At 35.0% G+C, this 23,618-nt stretch overlaps 1 protein-coding gene, 1 non-coding gene and 1 pseudogene across 3 annotated transcripts in view; 1 reads left to right on the top strand and 2 right to left on the bottom strand.

The window, feature by feature from the left end:
* The window catches only part of Dach1 (dachshund family transcription factor 1), a 382,982-nt gene that overhangs the window by 159,871 nt on the left and 199,493 nt on the right, over positions 1–23,618 (bottom strand). For both annotated transcript variants that reach the window (XM_021181596.2, XM_021181594.2), the window contains exon 3: positions 20,663–20,824. In XM_021181596.2, coding sequence (XP_021037255.1) covers positions 20,663–20,824 — 162 coding nt within the window. The remainder of the gene's footprint in view (positions 1–20,662; positions 20,825–23,618) is intronic.
* LOC110309144 lies at positions 667–1,146 on the top strand (annotated as a pseudogene).
* LOC115029308 lies at positions 18,654–18,819 on the bottom strand. The gene has a single exon (XR_003834882.1). It is a non-coding gene; the product is annotated as a U1 spliceosomal RNA (small nuclear RNA).

Here is a 23,618-nt window from a genome sequence, read left to right on the forward strand (position 1 = left end):
ATATATATATATATATATATATATATATATATATATATATATATATTATAAGCATGATTTCCAAAAGCAAGATTTAGCTTCATTACCTGTAGAATATGAACTTGGTTTGCCTTGTCTCAAGTTGACAAATGGTATTCTACGAGCTTATGAGGATGATTGCTAAGTTACCATGATCCATTTCACTGAACCTAACCAAGACTCATCAACAATAGCTCATGCTTCTATTTCAGGGTTAGCCTCTAGTGGAGAGAAGGAAGAACACAGCAAGTTGAGACACATCAACATGCCGAAGGCCTGTCAGGTGAACCAGTCTCAAAGGAACAGAGATCATGTAAACCCATACAATTATATAATTAATAAAATGTAGGAGAAGACTGATTTGTCCAGTCATCTGAAAAATATTCAAGTATTCACAAGTCTTGAATGGTAAGTATTAATTCATCATAATAAAATATTAAATCATCAAGAGTAATAGACAAAATTTAGGTCATAAGTTAAAATGATACATTTGAATATCATTTATATTTTATGTGATAAGACATATATCACTGTGAATCTATCCTTAGGGTGACCATATTGGATTTATCAGTGAGTCACTTGGAACATTCTGGTAAATTCATGTTAGAAAAAATATTTCTGGCAGCCATCTTCCAGTAACTCGCCAAAATGACGAACACAAAGGGAAAGAGGAGAGGCACCCGGTACATGTTCTCTAGGCCTTTTAGGAAACATTGCGTTGTTCCTTTGGCCACATACATGGGAATCTACAAGAAGGGTGATATTGTAGACATCAACGGAATGGGCACTGTTCAAAAAGGAATGCCCCATAAGTGCTACCACAGCAAAACCGGAAGAGTCTACAATGTCACCCAGCATGCCATGGGCATCATTGTCAACAAGCAGGTTAAGGGCAAAATTCTGGCCAAGAGGATCAATGTGCGGATTGAGCACATCAAGCACTCAAAGAGCAGGGACAGCTTCCTGAAGCGGGTGAAGAACGACAAGAAGAAAAAGGAAGCCAAAGAGAAGGGCACCTGGGTGCAGCTGAAGCGCCAGCCTGCGCCACCCAGAGAAGCACACTTTGTGAGGACTAACGGAAAAGAGCCTGAGATGTTGGAGCCCATTCCATACGAATTCATGGCCTAATGTACACAAAGAAATAAAATACCAGCACCAGGAAAAAAAATATTTGTCTTGAATATGAGTGGGAGATATATAGAAAATATATTTCAATCACGAGAGTAGTCGAAGTGTTTATTTATATAATTTAATCTATTTACTAATGCTTTTATTAAATCCTAATTTTATTTTATTAGCCAAAATTACTACCAGGATATTATAACATTAATCTCACAAAAAATTAGTATGAATTTGGTAACAATTCAAAACAGTAGATATTCCTGAACTGAAGATAACAGGAAATAAAAGAAATTCTATCTTCCATAGAAATGTCAAGGAAATATAAAGTGTTTGAGACTTTCTTTCCACTTTTGTCAAGAAAGGAAAAAAATTCGTAACCATGTATTGAACAACTATATGATATATATGTTCACACAATAACCTTATGTAGTAACACTAAAACTATAAGACTTATTCTAACCTTTGAGTAAATATTCAGTATATAAAAGCATTAAGTAGATTATTACAATTCTAATCCTTTGTATGCAACTAAGCTAGAAGAACCTGAGGAGGAGTGTGACCCAATAGGAATATTTGCAGTCTCAACTAACCTGGACCCCAGGGATCTCTCAGACACTGAGCCACCAACCGGGCAGCATATACCAGCTCATATGAGGCCCCCAACACATATAGAGCTGAGGAATGCTTGGTCAGGCCTCTGAGAGAAGATGTACCTAACTCTAGAGAGACTTGAGACCCCAGGCAGTAGGAAGGTCTGGTGGAGTGCGGGTGGGGTGGAGACATCCTCTTGGAGGCAGAGAAGGAGGAGTAGGGTGAGGAACAATCAGAGGTCTGACCTGGAGGGGGATAATGACTGGACTGTAAAAAATAATAAATACTACTACTACTACTACTACTAATAATAATAATAGTAAAGATATCAGCCTCTACAAACATTAGTGTTGAGGACTGGTTATGCTTTCACAGTGTTCTGAACATAACAAAAGAAAATAGAACAAAATTCCATCATCTATTTCAATTTCATCTTACATATTTGGCCTTAATGGCAGCATATTAACATTTTTTAATTCACACACACACACATGTGAACACACATACACATGTGCACACACACACACATACACAGACTTGCTTGAGCAAACACATATAAATGCACATGTCATCTTTCTTTACTATTGCTGGCCACATTCTAGAAGTAGAACCATGTTCCTTTAGTGCTCATGGAAGACTGGACAGAACAGACTCCTATAAACCTTCTTATATGTCTTACAAACAAGATTGACAAGTTAATGACATTAGAAGTTGACTTTTACTGCCATATCCGGGAATCCATTCCATAATCAGCTTCCAAACATTGACACCATTGCATACACTAGCAAGATTTTGCTGAAAGGACCCAGATAGAGCTGTCTCTTGTGAGACTATGCCGGGGCCTAGCAAACACAGAAGTGGATGCTCACAGTCAGCTATTGGATGGATCACAGGGCCCCCAATGGAGGAGCTAGAGAAAGTACCCAAGGAGCTAAAGGGATCTGCAATCCTATAGGTGAAACAACAATATGAACTAACCAGTACCCCCCAGAGCTTGTGTCTCTAGCTGCATATGAATCAGAANATGGCCNAGTCNGCCATCAGTGGAAAGAGAGGCCCATTGGTCTTGCAAACTTTATCTGCCTCAGTACAGGGGAACGCCAGGGCCAAGAAGTGGGAGTGGGTGGGTGGGGGAGTGGGTGGGGGAGCATGTGGGGGACTTTTGGGATAGCATTGGAAACGTAAATGAAATAAATACCCAATTAAAAAAAAAGAAGTTGACTTTTGTCTTGACAACTTCACAAGTTTATATTAACAACTTATGTAGAAGAAGTTGGTTAAAAGGGACACAAGCTTGTAGACATTTCAATATATTGACATAATACAAAGGTTTATAGTTTTAACAGAATTTCAATTTTATGAAATCTTAAAAATATACATTTTATTCCAACTTGAAATATGATCAGGGTTGTTGGTTCAGTACATAATTTTGTTTTGTGCTTGGGATATGATTTGTTTAGTTTCTTGATATCATCCCTTAATGAAGATTACAATGCAAATTTTAATATTTCCTAAATTCTCTCCAGAAATTCTAGTATAGAAATATAACCATGTGTGACATACCCAGAGCTATTTAATACAAAGACATCGTTCAAGAACTACTTACTACCTTCCGACCTGCAAGACCTCTGATGAATCTGTTTGTTTAATCTTTGGCTAAATGCAAAGTAGAAGAGAAACCTAAGTTGCCAGTTTGTTTTTCTCTCTCTCTCCCTGACACCAGAGCTCCTACACACAAGGCAAATTGCAGTCAGAATGAGATTATGATACAATGATCTTCTGAGCGTTGCATTATGGCTCAGGCTGTGTATAAGCAGTCCCTTGGCACTTGTGCTTACAGCAATTTGAATTTCTCTGGTACTCGGTATGATTTATGGCATATTTCAGATCTTCTCATCATGGTAAAACACTGTTATTTTTCATGAGTTTTGTGAACAAGATAAAGATGAGAAAGGAGAAGGTTCGGAGTGAGTAAGAATTTGTGGTTGGTGATATCTCTGGCTTTTAAAATTGAATTGATTGCAAACCTATGTGTGACAGTTCTCTTCAAGGCACTCCTGTATACTGATTAGGGAAACCAACAGTGTGAATGAGCCATAAACTAATCAAACCATTGTTCCCTTGGAGAACACCTGTTCTAAGAACAAGTATAAAGGTTTTAGCATTAGTAGCAGAATATATGCACTGCAGAGATCCATATAAAACCCCACTGTGTATCTGTTTTGAAAGTCCTGCTCTGGCAAACAGGTGGTTTCTTATACCTGCAGTATTTCATTTGCTCCTGCACAGCTGTGTTAGAAAAATCTTTGAGTTTATGAACCACATGCCAGACTTAGCAATATCTTCATAATGGATAGGAAAAGCAAATTGTATTGCCTCGTTTAGTTTTCCTATACCAACAATGTAAATTTTCAGATTTAATATTACATGTATTCTTCAGAGTCAAACTCTGTAATACAAGCAGCTGTTTCTTCAGAATTATGGGCAACAGCAGAAATTCATCCCTAAATTCACATGCAAAGTAAAACATTGCTGATGAAGGCTCCTTTCGTCTCCTTTTTATTATTATTCATAAAATTCCCCAGGTATGCATGGTGCTTTATAGAGCATATAAAAAGACAAGGTCCCTGCCACAAAGGGTTTATAGTGCCGTCCAAGGAGCATACCGTGCAAAACAGCTTAGATACAGAGAACGTGTATTATCTAGTAGAAAATCATAAGCAAATGGATAAAACACAGATATTACACAGGGATACGGTCACAAAGATTCTTTTTCATTTTAAAGATGAAGAGTAATTTACTGAGCAGGAATATAAAAGCAGAATGATAAATAATAAACTTAATGTGCTGCAGACTCCTTGCGTTTTCACTTTGTCTGCAGTGTTGGAAATTGGGCTCAGAGATGTCTATATATTCCCCTGGAACGCTGCAGTCATATCCCACTCCTACAAAGTGCTATGGAGGTAGGTTGAATGACCTAAACATATAATTCACAAATGGTATATCGTATTATAGATCCCTGAATTCTATGAATGGGTAACATCATTCCAAACCCTGCATTTAACCTAATAGTAAAATATGACTAAAGTTTATACTTCTTTTTTCTGGGTTCCCAAAATAACTTTTGGCAAAATTTTCAGTGTCAGATCTGTTAGTTTTAGTACTCCTAAAATGAACTCATTCTTCTCCCTTTTAATCATCACTAAAGTGAGAATCCAGCAGGCAAAACCTTTCAGAGTTATTCTACCAAATAAAATAAAATAAAATAAAATAAAATAAAATAAAATAAAATAAAATAAATAAAATAAAATAAAATCCATGTAAGGTTATGATGAAATAACTTCTTCGGAGTTTCAATTTATTCATCTGTAAAATTTAATTGTCAACAATATCAACAGTTTATGCTTCAGATTAAATGAAGTCAGTAAGTAGATATGGACATGTGCTCTCAGGAAAATGAGAATTAAAATATTACACAATAAAACCCCAGAATGCTGACACTGAACAAAGTGTAGCTTGGAGTGGAAAAATAATAGATGATTTAGGAAGATAACAGAGGAATTTTTAGACAACAGAGTATGCCAGGGATAGTGCATAAAAGATCTTCTTTCTAACTGAGGACATTCTCCATAAGCAATCATTCAGGAGGATTTGGTGGACAGCCACACATCAGCCATTCACCATCTATGTGGTCAGGATTGGCCTCCATCCAGTAGGCAACGATTCGGGGGAGGGAGTAAGGGGGGAGAACAACCTTGAGACAGAAAGACTCACAGAAAAAGGCTATTACTATAAATTTTGATGGATATCACAAATAGAAGGGATGGTATGAAATAGAAGACATCAAGGTTTTCTTTAAATAACTAAGGTAAATTTGCTAGACGGAGAACCAAATTACCCAACCCAACCCAAACCAGAAATATTGGAAGGCATGCTGAGCTCAGAAAAGACGAGACAACGTTGCAGTCTATCACAGAATATGACGTTGTATTTTTATAATTAATTTTTCCTAGAAACTTAAATTTTTGTCTGATTTTTTTAAGAGTGGAGATCCTATATTATGATGACTCCATAATAAACAAACTGCCAAAACTTATGAAGACTGGAAAGTATAAGAATTTCATTGGTATTCTCAATCTAGAATTGATTAGTAGTTTTCCTGTGATAAATAATGTTAATTCAATAAATATAATTATGCTAGAAGACCCACAAAAGATGGATATGGGCTTCGGAAAATTGAGTCGGGGCAAAGAAAGCATGCAGAGGGGAAAACAGCAACATTTCATTTTTTTTCAAGCTACTTACGATTAGGAACATAGATACCATATTTAGAAATAATGTTAAAATATATCGTGAATATAATAGTGATAGCCACTACAAAATATCTTTCATAACAATGAGATATATTAGATATTACACAGACAATATTTTGAATGTATGCTTTAGTCAAGGTATCTTTGTTTCTGAGTGAGATTCTATAACATAAATTACAAAGTAAATGTAAAAATCTCCACCTAGAAATCATAGAAATCCTTTGGTGATGGTTTTATTCACAGTAAAATTAATGAAGCTATAAAATGTAAATTATGACACAGGTTCCTTCCTACTTGGTATGTCTACTTCCACATAAGGTAATGTTCAATTTTAAGTATGAATAAATTACTACTTTCACTTAAACGCTTCAGATTTTCTTTCAGTTCATAAAGATAAAAATAGTTTATACCGTTTTGCACGTTATTTTATCTACCAATAGTAATTAACACAGTCTTAATCTGGGTAATGTTAATGACCACTGTTCTCTGGTAAATCCCAGTTAAACCAAGCTTATTAAGGGCTAATTAAAGGAGGTATTATGTGCACTGAATAAAGTAATGTGTACTGCTAGAGTCTAAGTGTGCATATTCTGTGATAACCTGAAATGTGACAAAACTTTTCAGTTAAAGGTTTATTGGCTGATTATTGATCTCTTAAAATATGTGAAAATTAAATGGTCCACAGCTTGCCCCTCTCCTCTTTTCCCCTTCCTCTTTTTTTCTCCTCCCTTCTTCTGATGTCTCTCTCAAAGATTCCAGTAAGGGAACAGCAAGGAAGCATTATAGAGCACTGAGAACTTTTAGAGAACCTGAGGATGAGAGCAAAGGGAGTTGGTGAACACTGGTGAGTAGGTGTGGGGAAGGCGTTGAGACTAATAGACCTGCAAAGAGAGAGTGTGCTATAATAAAATAAAAAGGACATTCAGTTTTCAACAGTTTATGTAGAAATAATGAATAAATAAAATACTGGACTTCAGGTAGTGTGAAGGTCATAATGTGACACAGAGAGAGAGAGAGAGAGGCATAAAACTAAAGATGCCATCACATGATCTCCTAATTAAAGTTTACTGTTCAGATTTAAATGAAAACAGATCAAATGTTAATAGAAAATGATGATTTTTTTTGGCAAATTTAATTCTCTAAAGCAACATGTATTAGATATTGGCTTATCTTGACAAAGTAAAGAATACTGCTACCTGGTTACTTCTGTATCTTTTCTTTCTTTTGGTCTATTAATTTGTTTTCCTTTGTCATTTCAGGCATCTCTGTTTCATAACATTAGTGACTTATATAGAGTTGCTTTATTATTGAATAAATGTAAACCTGCCTGCACTGCAGGAGTTTACAGCACAGGAATTTCAAACCACAGCCATTCCGGATTCCTGAGGGAATATTTAGATGTTATGCAATTGTACTACCGTGTTCATCCCAGGAATAAAAAGCTTACAAGTAAATGATTCAATCTGGCTAGTCATACTTTAAAAATCACATTATTGAACCTAATCATGCTTGAGAAACAAGCACACATAAAACCTCAAAATATCAAGAAGAACAAAATGAAGTTTTTAACTACTCTGAGCTGGAGTTTCCAAGAAACACATGATGTCTAAACTAATATTATTACAGAGCAGAAACCTAAACAGTGCATGTTTATCTGTTTGGTGTGTAAATTGATCTCTTATCACCCAGAGTAAGCAGATACACCATCAATCACGAGACCATACAGCCAAAAGCAATCAATAAAAAAAGCACAGGAATTGACAAACAACTTGTCAATGAAATTTTTTTTTCTGAAATACTAAGCTGGAGCCTTTTAAAAGAATTGCTGTGGCCAATGATGGTTGTATTTTAGTCTGCATGCTTGTTAATAGAGAATTGATGGTATATCCACTTATTTCAGCTGTCTGGGGTAGGTTTTCACACTTGAACAAAAGTAGTTCTGCTATCAACATAACAAAAACATGTAAACTTTTTTGTTAGCCTCACTAACTAGTTTCTAAAGCCCTAGAAACGAGAGAGAAAATGTTACTTCAGAAAAATGCAATATATCATTTGCTAATCAATAATATTCTGACCATTTTTTCATGTTTAGCAGAAGTAAATTACTCTGTATTTGAAAGTAGTCATTTTGATAATTTATGTCTTAAATATGATGTCTGTGGAGAGAATTCAGCATCAGTATATATTAAGCCAATTATGGGACACATCTTTTTTAGTTCAGAGAAGATCTCAGAAAATGCTGAATTATGCTTTGGGTAAGCTTTTTGGGACATTGCCAAAACTGTTATAAACATTTCTGAGCTCACTTTTCCAGGGAACTCTTTTAAAAATCAATTAGAAGTGAAAGCCTTTCAATGTAACTGTTTGAAAATGTCAAGCCAGGATTGCTTTGTTTTTTTGTTGTGCATCAATAGCAATATTTCAAAAGCTGAATACTAAATTGATCAGATCCTATACGTAAACTATTAAAGGGAATACAATGTGCAAGGTTGCTGAAGCTAACTCCATAGTGGGATGGGCTCTTTGTTTTAAGAAACTATGTTCAGTTAGGTAAAAAGAAAAACTGGGAGGGCCAACAGGAAAGCACACAGGAAGGGTTGCTCAGGATTCATTTTCATAGCATACTTGAGTAAACTTGCTGATTTGGGGAAAAAATTAAAAATTACATTGTAGTTCATGGCAGTTTAAAGTAATAAATGATTTGTATAACTTCCCTGAATCAGGCAATTTCATTCATATTGTATGAGCTATGCCATGAGGTTGCACATGAGTCTAAATTTACAAACAAGTGGTGTATTCAAGGAGTGAATATAACCAAGGACACAGTGTTTTCTTTATAATGTCAGATATGTGCATGTTAATATCTTTGATACATTTGTGTTGGCGCATGTGCAGATACAATGCTAACATATATTTGTTTAAAGAGAGATGTCATCAAACTCCCGAAAGGTGTATCAAGGTTTTGTTTCCTAAAAGTAATCTAATATTGTGTTTTATGTGTTCAAAAAAAATCTTAGCACTTTTATAAGAGACAAGAGTGAAAATGTGTAAATTTCTAAAACTGTGTTCTCTTACTCAACAAATGAACCACAAATTTATCATGGAGAGCAGAGGATTAAAATTCCTCTTGGATGTGCAGCAAACACATTGATATTAATTGGTTTGTCCTTTCAAGTTGTGTTTATCTCTTCATTTCCATCACTGTTCCAAAGGTCACTCTGTTCCATTTATAAATCCAATATGACAGAGATTAGGAAGGCAAAAAGCAACAACTAAATGAGTGCATCATCACGCAACCACACAGCTCACAATTCATTTATCCAATTAATAAAAAATACCATCAAATGCTCCGTGGTGAGGTTCTTCAAAGCAGCAAAATGGTTCGTGTCAGGACAGCTTAATCATCTATGCTTAGTACAGACAATATAGGAAACATACGGAAAGAGGGAAAAGCCACTGCCAAATTTGTGCCTCTTGAGGATTTCATTTCCTCTAAAACAATATAATTAAAGAAACCAAATTTCAAAAGAAAAGGGTCTGTAAATAGAATTTATGCTTGTAATACTTTGAAAAGAGACATTCAGGAGCTTAATGTAGTGATAAATTGTGTGTGTGTGTGTGTGTGTGTGTGTGTGTGTGTGTGTGTGTGGTGTGGAATGTGCATGTGTATGTGTGTTGATGTATGTGTGCATATATATGCAAGCACATGATTGCATGGTGTTTTCACATATCTATTTAGCAATTTGATGAGTTATAGTATGATGAAAAAGCATGTAAATGATATGAAATAATACCAACGTACATAAGCAGAGATAGGAAATCTTCCCACGAAATGCTCTGATTAATACATGTATTTAAATGTATTTAAAACTATTCTAGAGCTAGCTTTCCCTTTGCTGTAGGTGCAGTTTACACCGTGGCAGATGCATGAAAGAAGACAAGGAGAAAATAATCAAGAGTGTGCCTTACCACTAGTAACTCTAGGTGGATGAAGGTTAGATTGTCACAGAACATTGTTTATCAAAGAACTAAGCACTTTGACCACATCAGGATGTCTAACCTTTCCATTTGCACAGATATGAAACTTTGAGCTTCTGTCATGTAGTAAATCATGGACTTTTAGATGCCTCTCAAAAATGCATGTGAGGGAGTAAAACTAAAGTAAAAATGACAAAAGTAGAGGAAAAACTCTAGCTAAATCATCTAGTAAAAATTGTAACATAGTTGTAGAATTTATAAATGGGGTGAGGTGTAAAGAAATCCATCTATTTTTCCCAAAAGAGACAGAATCCATTACTGTACGTTGCTAGAGACTCTTTCTGAAGTAAAAAAAATAAGTGAAATTAAGGACAAATTAGTTTCAAAACCCTATTTTTCTCCCAGGTTTATCTTCTGAAATGTCACGTGCTCACAGAACCCTGGGGCAGTAGGATAAGCAAAAATATTCCTAAGTCCAGAGTTTTGAAATGACATGAATTACTTAAATATTATAGTGTCTGGGAATTACCAATCTGCACTTTACAATAAATAACCTACATTGCCTTCACACTTGCTCGTCAGTTTATATGTACTTAACTAAGGTATGTGGATAGTTGTTTGGAATGTAATCTATGTGTTTAAGTTAAATATATCTTCTAGAAAACTTATTATAAAATAATTAACTAGTTCCTGAAAATCATGTACCAATATTTTTCCTTTGAAAATCTAAAATACAATAACTTATGAGACTGCTTTACCCACAGATCCAAGACCTTTGGTCATACAGATAATTTAAAATGCATTACATCACTCCAAATTTCTATCTAGCAAGATTAAAAACTTTCTGAGAAATCCTAAATTGTTGCATTTTTCATGTAAGAATCAAGAGAAATATTATTAAAACATGCTATGAAGATATAGACAAAACTGATAAAATTTCAGTACATATATCATAAAGAATTCTAACTTTAGTTTATAAATGTCATTATTCATAGATATAAAATGTATGGTATATGTGACAATGTATGCACTCAAAGACATTTGTCCCCTTCTTTGTCCCTATGCAGACAGTAGGGACCAGCCTACAAATGACCCCAAGGAAGTGACTATTCTTTTTGGCTGACCGATTTATCAACAGCTTGAAGTGACAGGGATGGAGATTCAATCCTGCGTCTCCACATATCAGATGTAGGCCACATTCTTCAGTCTGCGGAACTAGAAAGGAAAAAAGTCCCTGTCGCATTTGCCCTTTCATAGAGATGGAAATATTATTAGAAAGGACATAAACAGACTAATTAAATCACAGCAGTGTGGCTGGGACGACAGCTGGTACTGCCTGCGACTGAGAAGATCCATATCTGAGAACAGGAGGTACTTCACTTCCAATCCATTCGCTATTAGGTGCTTTCAAGCTTGCTGTGCAGACATTAAATAATAACATATCATTTCCAAGACTAAAACGACATAAAGAAATAATAAAAAAAAGGCTTTCTAACCAAGAAATCTTTTGTGCAATGCCGAAAAAAAATCATTTACCACTCAGTTCTGCTTTTGAGATAAAGATGTAATAATGCCATTACCTTCCATCAGCAGGATCCTTGAAAATCAACACTCTTTGCTTATCATGCTGTGAAATACAAATAGAGCTAAAGGCATGGTCTGCACGGCACTGCTGCAGCGATATTAACTAACAGATCTGCCCTTTGTGAAGGAAACCGTATCCGTTTCATTAGTGCAGCCTCTAATTCAAAACTGTTGAAAATGAACTGCACATACTGTTTTAATAACAACACTCCTAATCATTATCAAACTGGTAATTCTCTCAGCACTGAATTATAAGGGTCTCTGTTTCCATTATGACCTGCTGTTAAAGAAAACCATATTTAAATCCTCCATTCTTTCTTATTTTCCAAATTATCCAGGTCTGTGAGAAGGGGAGGGGCTGTGCCATCCGGAGCATGTAAAAGTATGTCTGCCACATTATTTCATCTTAGGTAAACTGACAGTTTGAGGCATTTATGTCAAGCACTGTGTTATTTACAAATCCTTTGGTTAGACTACTTTGCATTCAGTTTGAAAATTCATGGTTCACTCAAATGACTTTGTACAATTTTGGAGCGCTTGAACACTTCAGAAAAGAATCAGAGCAATAAAAATGTGAAATGCTAAGTATGGTGGCAGGTGCAAAAAAGCTAAACTTGTGTGCACATAAACAAAGTGTCAAGCAAGTCCTAGGGTTGTCTCAGATATTACATTCACTAGAATTTTAGAAGCTATTTAAAAAATAGGTATTATTGGACATTATATTTTTAGAAAGCAAAAAGGTAAAAGGTTTATTTTAAATACACATTGTTCATCATAATAAGTTAAATGTAAAAATAAGTGAGTAGTGGAACATGTTACTGAGTCAAATAAGAACTGCCTGATCTTAAAAACATTGAGTGTAACCTGGCACATCTTTATACAAAGATGCTTTAAATACAGAGATACTTTTTATACAAAGTGTATTTGAACAACCATCATGAGAGTGTATTACAGGGATAATAGTCCTTCCTGTGAATATTACTTTGGGTGATGGTAGAATGTGGTGGAATGTGAGGGAAACTGTCCTATAACTCATTTTTCTGAATATATTCTAAATTATTTGTTTCATGCTTTTGCAAGATATACAGTCAAAAAACATTTAATTGATTCTTCACTTCAATTGTTAGGTTTCTATTAATACCCCATCCTTATTTACAAAAATTATTGATACTGAAGCAAAACATTGCATAATGTCTACTACTTTCAAACTATCAATATACATTGTAAATGTCTTCTAGAAATAGGAAAAACTTATTGCATAAGAATACTCTTTGGCTTATATACACCAAAAATATATTTAGCAACTCATATAAAAAAGTAGTACAAATGATTGATTATAGTCTAATTTTATTAATATTTAAGAAGCGATATAGGAATTATTTTAAGTATTAAAAGAAAAAGTGTCTTAATGCCGAAGGAAAGTTTCCCTTCAGTCACCTCTTGTGAACACAGATACTTATATTATTTAACAACAACAACAACAACAAAAAAAACCCAACAATGTTTGAAACAATAATGAAAGATAATGAAGCTATCTCTCCTGCCCAAATGATGTAAGAAGCATAAACAATGCTGATTGGCTCATGGTGTCTGTGCCACCTTTACCTAAGCTAATTTTAAAGATTTTTTTTTATAATAGCCACATTTCCCTACCATGGTAAAACTATAAAAACTTTTGTCCAGCCTCGTCCATACATTAAGACAATAGATGCACAGCACCAAAGAAAATTGTCTGCCTTCGTATTCTCACAGTCAATGTAAATATTGTCAACTGTGCTCCATCATGGATAATGGTTAAATAACATTTTAAATAGATACCTAGCACTCTATTTATCAGTTTCTTTGTTGAGACATATAAGTTGCTCTTGGGTTCTCTCTCATTCGGTTTGAAAACGACTTGAAAGAATGCCTTTCTATATTATATCTCCTACTGAGCCCTCAAAGTCAAGAAAATGTAAAGAGCCAGAGTGAACCTTCTTATTACAAAGATATCCAGCATTACCAAAAACTTATTTAAGGAGCTGCATTAATTATTGGCTTAATTACAAGTAGAAGGTAAATTTTCTATGGTTTTCCATGTATTTTGTGAATACATCTTAAAGCTTTTCCCTGGTCATACGATATAAGAGGTTTTAATGTCATATCAAGTTTGTTTTTCTAATTTCAATTTGAATGAGCTGTTTATTATACTCTTTACATTATCTTCTAAAAGATATTTAGTAAAGAGAAATGCTAGAGATATTAAATATTTATAAGTGCATCAGAATTCATGAAAAAGTAACCTAATCCCTTTCTTTGTTTTTAATGATGGGGTGAGTAACTTTGTATTAGATGTCAGGATATGAAGACATCCTTTGCATAGGGAATGATGTTAACCATATGGCCTGTTCACAATCAATTGAATCACAAGTCATGGCAGTTACTACACTTTTAAGAGTTGCTTGTGTTGCTTTCCATTAGTCCACTAATGTGACATTTATGAAAGGCTTCTAGTTGGGCAACATTTCTTGAACATGTATGAGACCACGTACGAACAGGAATAGCTGAGTTAAAAGTTTTACATATAAATTGATAATCATCAGTTCTAAAATGGCCTACATTCTAAATGCCATAACTATTTTAAACTTTTAGTGTAGGTTTTTCTTTTTCCATTATATGTACTAGACCCTGACTAGACACACTCATTTGATCCTTCTCGTCAGAGAAGACGAAGCCTCTTTCCAATTATTATCAGGAAACCATGTGAAAGTTGAAAGTCGAAAATCCACATTGAATCTGTTAAACAATAGCAAATTTCTTATGAACCAGTGATACTGTCATTGAACTGGAGACATTTTTAGAGCAAGCATGCTCCTGGCTTTTTCACCCTCCGATTTGGAATCTGCTCACAGTACTGCCAGCTTAACCAAAAAGGATTAACTCTCATATCCAACTGAGAACACAGATAATTCTCAGTAATTGGTAAAAAATGAAGATGAATGGGGCTGAGAGATAAGGAGCAATTAGCTCATCAGCAGTTACAGCTGTGCACTCAATCCGGATCCATCTCTTGAGTCTCGGCCCCTTTTAAAGAACCTAAGCAGACTAAGCACAGGACACCCCTCCCCAAAATTCCTGCTCTACCTGCCCATCATCGCTCTAGTCTTCCATTCTCTTTCTTACTCTGCGAAGACACCTGTCATAGCATGGTATGTAAATTACTACCTCTCTTAGGACCTATGTCTAAAGCCAATCTTCTTTTTAAACTTTTTTTTTATAACAGAAACCAAATGACTACTGTAGACACTCTTAAATTCCCTGTCAATCGTTTCATTATAGCAGCATCATCTGTTTGAAAATATAAGCAATTCCCTCATCTAATTATAGGAAGGATTTGAGCTTCATTAACATTGCCAAGGCAGGATCCAATGTGCAACTGCAGAGCTCTGCATGGCGGCCTGGCTCTCAGTTTCCTTTTATTTGCTGTCTCGAGTGCTCCAAGATTTTTTTTTTTTCTTAAATCATAAAATCATTCTTTTTCCCTCAAAATAAACTTCTGTCCTAGAAGTCAGGAAGTCACTTGTGTGCAAATCATTCCATATCAGCAAGATTATCCTTTAAGGTTACTTTTCTTGTTTCAAGGTAAGGGAATGATCAACTAGGGAATATATTTTGTCTCCCACTGTGCTTGGCCTTTTTGTCCTCTTAATAAATGTGTTTTGTTGGTGGCAGGACAGGAAAAGAACACAGGAGAAAGAATGAAGAATGCATTCCCAACTCACTCATGCCCTTACTTTTGCTTGAAAGTCCTGCATCCTGTTAACTATGTCAAATTGGAGAACAATTTGAAAAAAACCAAGTATTTTATACAAGTGACATTTGTTCAGCTTTGCCATTTACTGAACTAGCACAGGCCTGCCCATATGCTACGCGGAGTTCAGAAAGACAAAGTATTGAAGTCGTGAGATGACTTCACTTCCTTGAAGTAATAACAGCAGCTAGGGGGTTATGACTATAGTTTAAACAATGAGATTTTCTTGGGACATCTGTTTTGAGATCACATTTTGAATAGATATGAACTCATTTCCTATGAAGCCAGAAATCTACTATTGTTGATAGCTGTTTACCAGTTCTATGAGTCAGATATTAGCCACTGGCAAAAGTCCCTCTTGAATCCTCTGTGAATTTTCTAAACTGTGTACATAGTGTTTTCCTTAAATAAAATGTTGATAGAATGAATTCTTTTCTTGACCCTTGGTAAATTATGACTCACATACTTTGGAATAACATTTAATGCATGTATTTTTTAAAGGTGAATTTTATGGCTCTTTTAGTAAAGGGGGTAAGACACTAGGTTTAGCAAGTATTTATTTAGATAGCATAGATGTTCTGTGAGATGCTTTATGTCAATATTTAGAAAGCATTTCAAAACCAGAAGTAAAATTAAGGGTCCTTTATTTAGATTAAACAAATTGTGATTAATTTACAATCCTCAAAGATGAGCGTAATGCCAAAAGAAAAGATAAACAGATAAAAAGAAAACTTATGGATGCTGTCAAATTGACCTTGAGTTCAATGGTTTTAAATTTTCCCTTTCTAATATCCCAGTTCCAATTTGAAAGCAGGATGTTTAAGCTGGTTATGCAGATCGGTTGTTAAAGAAGAAAAAATAGTAATTTATCTGGCCTATATTCTGTGGAGAGTGTTGCCACTAAAAAGAAGCCAAGGCATTTTTCCTTCTTATCTGGAACGTAGCTCATATCAGCAAACCTGTCACAAGATAGTACTTGATATAAACAAGAGATTGCTAAGACATCTCAGTAATCAATATCAGGATGGCTACAGTATGGAAACCCCAAGCAGTGCATATCATTTGTCTCAGTATCTATTTCTATGGCCAAATGAAGCATTAATTCAAATCATAAATCTATGGTGATTTAAATCTGGGAATGAGCACCTGCCTGCTTTAATGATTTATTTTGTACATTTCAGTAAGCAGGGGATTTGTCCATATGAACTGACAGGTCACCTTCAGATGCCAGGAGCCGACTGTTTATCACCATGCAGACTAGTGTCTCATCTCAGCAAGTAAATATTAAACTAAAAGAATCCAATTGATTGTGGATGAGAGAGAAGGGTGATGTGACCATATATTTCACTCAGCAAGCTGATGCCTCTCTCCGATCTATCCTGAGTTCCTCACCTCTTCCTACACTCATCATCCTCTTGGAAAGAAACGGGCCCAAGGCTATCATCTAAAATTGGAATGCAAAGTAATTATTTGTCAACATCAAAGATTTCTAAAATACTTTTTTTCTGGATAGATTTTAGCCATTATGGATTATTCATAACTTATTATGAATCAGTGAAAGTCATCTTTCACATGATTTTGTGGTTGCCTCACCAAGACAAATCAAGCAGAAACATAATTTATTTTCCTGAGCTATAGGAATTTATTTACAATTAACTAACTGAAAACATACACCTATAAAGGAAAGCCTAAAATGTGAACAAAAGTCATAGGAAATATGATGAGTTGACAATAGAAATGTCACTGGGTGTGGGCAAGACTACATAGTAGCAATACACCAAGTCTAAACTTGACCTCTGTGAAAGATGTCACTCCTGCAGAGTGCTTATTAGTAAGAGCAATCACAAAAACAAATAGTTTGAGTTCTGGAACACAAGTTTAAGAGTCTTGGGATCCTTTACAGAATTTAAGTTTGACAATTCCTCTTCCTAGACACCTCTCAATGCTGCAGGGGAGTCCTTCCTTCCCATTAGCATGCAGCCCTGGTGGATTGGGAGTGCATTAGATCACCTTTATATTTTTACAATGAGCTGAGCTCAAAAGTTTAACGAAGTACAATGTAAAACTGCTTCCAAGTTTTCTCACAGCTCTGTGGCTTCAGAAGTAACACAACCAAGCAAAGAGGAACTCAAAGTAGGAAGCTGTTGTAGATGGCAATAAAAATAGGAAGAAAGTTCTAAGATGGCAATCTTAAGGAGACTTTAATAGTAAAAGTAATATCAACCTTGAAATAATGTGAGAAACAGGCACAATGAATAACATGCTAAGCACTGGATACATAGATTTTAATTATCACTGTCATTTTCCAATTGTCTTCTACTACTTTTAAGATCAGAATACCTACATAACTTTTCAAAGTCATAATCAAATTGTTATTGACCACTTAAAAGAGGCAGGAATTGGTTTCATAGATGCCTGGAGCCACAAAAACTGCTCAGTTCAGCAACTGCTTTGCTCTATGCAAACTTTGCTCTGACCTTCCCTGGGTTCCTTCACTGTTTGCAGCCACCCTCTGCCCACTTCAAACTCACTGTCTATGATTTCTAAATAAATATTCAAGAGTGGAGGTTTTGATGAAAGACAATAGGAGTTGTAAATACTTGGACAATTACAGCATGTTAGGAATGGGATGAAGAGGACAGAAGTAGTGCCCCACAAATCAGATAAAGTGGTCCATAATAGAAATGATGTATGTCCCTTGGAGGGGGATGGGTCTAACAATTCATGGATGCAAAAATGTCTCTAAGTAGCACCTTCTCTAAGAAGGTACAAATCAACACACCTCTTGGTTGAAAAGAATGTAAGGCAATTCATGCTATGATATAACAGCTGAACTATCAACTAATAGAAAAAGTTAATTTCCCAACTAAAATATAATGGGATATTTGACTTGTGTGTATTATAAGACATGATAATAGGTTAACTACCTAAATAATTAAAGGAAGCTATAATTTGGACACTGGGTAAATGTTAATACATACTAAAATGAAACACACATTAATGCTTAACTGTAAGTCATTTACTTCTTTACTTCTGTCTATTGGTTTCTTAAAAACCAACTGCTCTGCAGCTGCTCAGGTGAATTAAGACATTGTTTCTTTTGAATAGGTCACTTTAAAAGGTGTTGTTCCCCTTAATCCTGCCTTCAAGCATCTACCATCAGGAATGACTTGCATTGTGAGTCTACTTTGGAAATAATCAAAGTACCAGTTTAAAAATTACTATAATTGTTCATTGATGAGTAGACTAATTCTTCTTATGGGATAAGACATGAACACAACCCCCCACTACAACAAATGATGTAGACAAAAGTTTTCCTCATTTGGGGAATGATGGAGGCCCGAATGTTACAGTTCACTGAATTAGTCTCACCCTGGGAAAACCACCCTTTATGACCTTGGTATCTCTCTGCCAGGTAAACATTGATCACTTATCTTTATAAGTACTGAAAGATGGTCTATTTTAGCAGTCAAACAAAAGATAATTTTATCTAAAGCACTTAACAGTCCTAAAAGAAAGCAGTTAAAATTATTTCATTTTACTTCACTATTGAGTTGACTTAAAATCTAAAGCAACAGGAACCAACTGTGAGCTAAGCAGTTCTCTGCTTCCTCAGCCATCTCTCTAGGATCCCAAGTAGTGCCACTAGTGTATCCCTAAGGTTGTTTGTGGTGACACCAGCTCTTTCGCTGGTCGTCCATATTTTCACTGTCCTAAGAATAGCCACCGCCAGCTACTCTCAATTCAAGATCCAGCCATTTGTAGTTGCCCGTAAGAGGTTCTTCTGAGAAATCCTATTCTTCCCATTTGTATGTCAAAAGTGTCCCTTTACATTCATGGAAGAAATTGTGTGTGTGTGTGTGTGTGTGTGTGTGTGTGTTTGTGTGTGCATGTATATATATTTTTTAAATCACTTACTACCCTAGTGTTTTTTTCCAGTATGTGTGTATGAGCAATTGCAATGAAATGATAATTATTAAACTTCATATTTCATATGTCTGTAACTACATCTCAATGGGTGGGAAGCAGAGATCTATTGATTAACTTAAGAAACGATTTTAAAGTACTGCATGGAAAAGAGAAATTTATTGAATTGTGGTAAACATCTGTGTTGCCTAGAGCCATGATGGACAGGAGGATAACAGGCGTGTTCTTTACAAAATGTGATTTTTTTCTCTTGCAAAGTTATATTTTTAGCATCAGTTCCGTAGTGTTAAGGAAAACATTAGAGTATAGGAACAGGATGAAATGTTTGCAACACCGAAACCCAGATTACAAATATTTCATTTGCAAAAAAGTAATAAATTAGTTAAATAGCCCACATTTAAAGCTGCCTTTCACAAGCCAAGTGATTATCCTGTAAGGTAAAAATGTTTCATTTGGTTTCATTGTGAGTGCAAACAGAAGGGAAGCCAGATGATCATGAGAAGTTTATAATGTGCTTTTCAAATGGGAGATGTCTTGGTAATGGTTGTATATAGAAAGAATAACAAAAACATAATTCACATTGCTGGCAACATTGGAAAGTTTCAACTTACAATCTCCCTTGCCACAGTTTATCTTTGTGTAGTCTTTGTTGCTTGTGGTAAACAGTGTTCCTCACTGATATTTTTAAGTAATCATTTATAAGTTTTGCATAATTTTTGCATTGGCTTGGGTCAATTATATTATACACCAGAAAAGTAAAAGCTTATAACTCTTAGGACAGCGTTTTGAAACGGCATATTTTGTTACTACCTACTGTTTTAAATATTTTAAAATGGCAATCTGTAAATAAATTGTATTATATGTATGAGGAGAGCAAGGTACACATAATAACATGTATTATCCATTGTTTCAGACATCCACAAGGGACCTGAAGGCACCCCATATGAAGAGCAAATAGCTAATGCATAAATTCTGTTATTTGGGGATGAAATTTCTTACTCGACAATAAATAATTTTTAAAATGACAGGTAGGGTTGGATACACACATGTGTAAACACACACATATTTCCATATTTCTTTCACATTATCTATACTTTTGATTCTTAAAGCTTATTTGAATTAAGAAATGTATCAATTCACTACCTGTAGCATAAAATTATAGTTGTAAGATTGATCTTATGTTTAAAATAACTTTGTGAGATCCATAGTATACACACTAGAGAGGCAAAAGAAAGCCTTAAAATATACGCCTCTCTTGATCTTAAATACTCATTTCATCAATGAGAAAAATAATTCTATGGAAATATGACTGTGAATAGCTGGTAAACATTAAACTTACCAACACTTGAATTCATGTCCCCGTTTTCAGAATCTGCTCCATGTTGGTTGTTACTGGCATGATAGTTGCTCATAGCTTCTAATTTTATTTTTTTCACCTTCATTGCTTCAGCAATAGCTGCATTGGTAGCAGCTGCAGCAGCTGCAGCAGCTGCAGTCAGACCTTAAAAAAATAAATTAAAAGCAAAGTAATTCAAATTCAGACATTTGTGTGTAATAGTCCAAGTCTTTCCATAACACACATACAAATGAATGAATATTAGAGGATCTGATTCCTTTATGTAATACTGATAATATATTTCTACTCCAAATCAGCCATTGCAGCATTAATATAGATGGGTATAGATGTTTGTCAAATTCTTGATTTGATTATGAGCAGAGAAGTAACACATATTCCATGGGATCAATTATACACGTGGGCTGGATGAACTTGTCGATACAGTCTGAACATTCCACTTTCTCCTGAAAATCCTCTACAGGTGCCCAGAAGGAGACAGAAAGTTGGAACTGCAGATTAGCTGCAAAGCTTCCATCTGGTACCCAAGTTTTCACACCTTCTTTTCTGAACACAAAACCAGTTCTCATACCTGGTCTTGCAGCATCAACTTTCTATGTTTTTTTTTTTTTAATTGAACTCACTTCTATGATTGCCCATTTTCTAGTGAAATTCTTTTCATATTCTGGAGTCTTAACTTCCATATCCTGGGCTGTGACGGTGCCTGCTTGCTCTAACTATAAGGCCTATGTTTACATTTCTGTATTGGTACCCAGTGCATTGTACTGTGTATAACTGCATATGCATTTGTTTTTCTTCTGAAGTTTTGAGCTATTTAACAGCAATGGCTAAGTGTTATATAGCTGCATGGCTCAAGATGTAAAAAATTAAAATACAAAAGCAGTTCTGCAAATAATCTGCTACGACTTATTCAATATATAACTACTGATTTCAGTGAAACGAGTGTATTCTGATCATTGTAACACAAGGTCTAAAAAGCTATATTTAGGCCTAGATTGACCACTGTCTCTTCCTGTTTGATAGGCTTTGGTCATTTATGAAACAGCATCTAATAATAGATATGATCCAAAAATAGAATTTGAGGTCAACACTTGGAATACCAGAACGTAAATTATAGTGATCAGTAGTACAATCCGAGAGGTAGCAAAACAATAATGTTGAACAGAAAATTTATTATCTTCTTAATATATCAACTTTTACCAAATTGATTCATTCAAGCCTGGCATCCACTATCTGACAAAATTGACACACCAAGAGAAACATGAATAATGTCTGCTAGTTATAGAACATCACCTATCTATGAAAAGACATCGTGTGCTTCCCTGCACACTTCTCACACTGCTGCATTAGAAGTTTTGACCACTGTGTTTATGCCTTCTGAATTTATCTGGATGATTTATTTCTACTCCCAGTTGGTAAAGAGAATGAACACACCTCTTCCTCCCCACTAGTCACTACTTATAGTCACCATAGTGAAACACTGCTGCCCATAGAATTACATGGAAGTCTTTTCTCGGTGGAAGTCTTTGCTAGCGAATAGGTGCATAGAAGACTCCACCTTCTCTTCAGATCAGTGCAAAGGGGCCTTGAACATTTTTATCCTAAGTCAGTAGGATCTGAGATCTTTGCTTGAAAAACTCATAACCATTCCTTAAAAGGCATTGATCTAAATTCAAAGAATCCATCTTGGGTCTAGCATGAGTATTCACTGCCTTTCAAGTCTCAACCTGAACAGATTCTCTCATCTTCCTCTGATTGAATTTTTCTCCTTGATTACTCATTTCCTTCAAAGGTGTTTCAGAATATTTTCTTTCCTGTTCCCTTTATATCCTCTGTGTGTTTCCCAGAAAAATATTTTCCCTTGCTTTTTGCCTTTTAACAAAGGGGAACATCTCATTTTTCCTTTCTTCAATTTTCTGGTGTCGACTTTCTCCAATGTATCTCTCTTCTCAGTTCTTAAGCTTGGCTTTATGCTAAGAAGAAACTAGTAATTGCATTCAAAAATAAAGATTCAAGAGTCCATTACATAATACTCAACACCTTCCAAATAACACAATCCATAATTGTTTGAGAAGTGATCTTGGGAAAACCAATGGATTGTTTTGAGAATAGTTTCATCTTGTATAAAACCAAACAAAGCTCTAAAAAGAAACATAATGATTAGGTAAGAAATCTATACAAAGAATAGTATATTCTATTCACTACAGCCAAGGCCTGTTGCTTGTTCCTCTGTAAGCAAGATCCAAGTGTTACCTTTCAGTAGTAAACATGGGTTTCTACGCCCATATTCTAGATTATTCATATTTGCCTACTCCTTTCATAACTACTTCTAATAATACTATCTTTTCTATTATTGCAAATTTGTTTCATACCTTTTTCAAGTTTTACAATTCTAATAGAACTCTAAAAAGTGTATGTGTCACAGTCAACCATATACACACTTGCCTATGAACACAAGTGCTATAATTTGACTGACTTAATTTAACATTCTGATTCCTGATATATAAAACAATTATAGTTTTTGGTTCTATGAACCCTCCTTGTATCTGATTTTCTATATCTTAAATTCAACATTTTTGTCCACATCTACTGCTGCTGCAATTGCAAACTGTATGTTCCGTAAGTCCAGATATGCCTTCTTTTAAATAGTCTTTTCAGAAAAGAGCACACCAATTCATTATGCAATGGCATACTTTTGAATAGAACTGTACAGATAGAGCAGGTTGTATTTAGGAATATATATGCATATAATATCAGTTCATAAAAAAAAGGATAAGAATTTAAAAAAAGAACAAGGAGGGTATATCGGATGGTTAGAGAAAGAAAAGGAAAGAGAAAATAATGTAATTATAAAATAATTTTAAAAGTACACAATGAGTTTTATCCCTATTCATTCCTCTCACCCAAATTTTCAGACTCGTCCCCTATTCCACTACCCACC

Source organism: Mus caroli, chromosome 14, assembly GCF_900094665.2.
Source record: "Mus caroli chromosome 14, CAROLI_EIJ_v1.1, whole genome shotgun sequence".
In the NCBI taxonomy this organism is placed as follows: domain Eukaryota; kingdom Metazoa; phylum Chordata; class Mammalia; order Rodentia; family Muridae; genus Mus; species Mus caroli.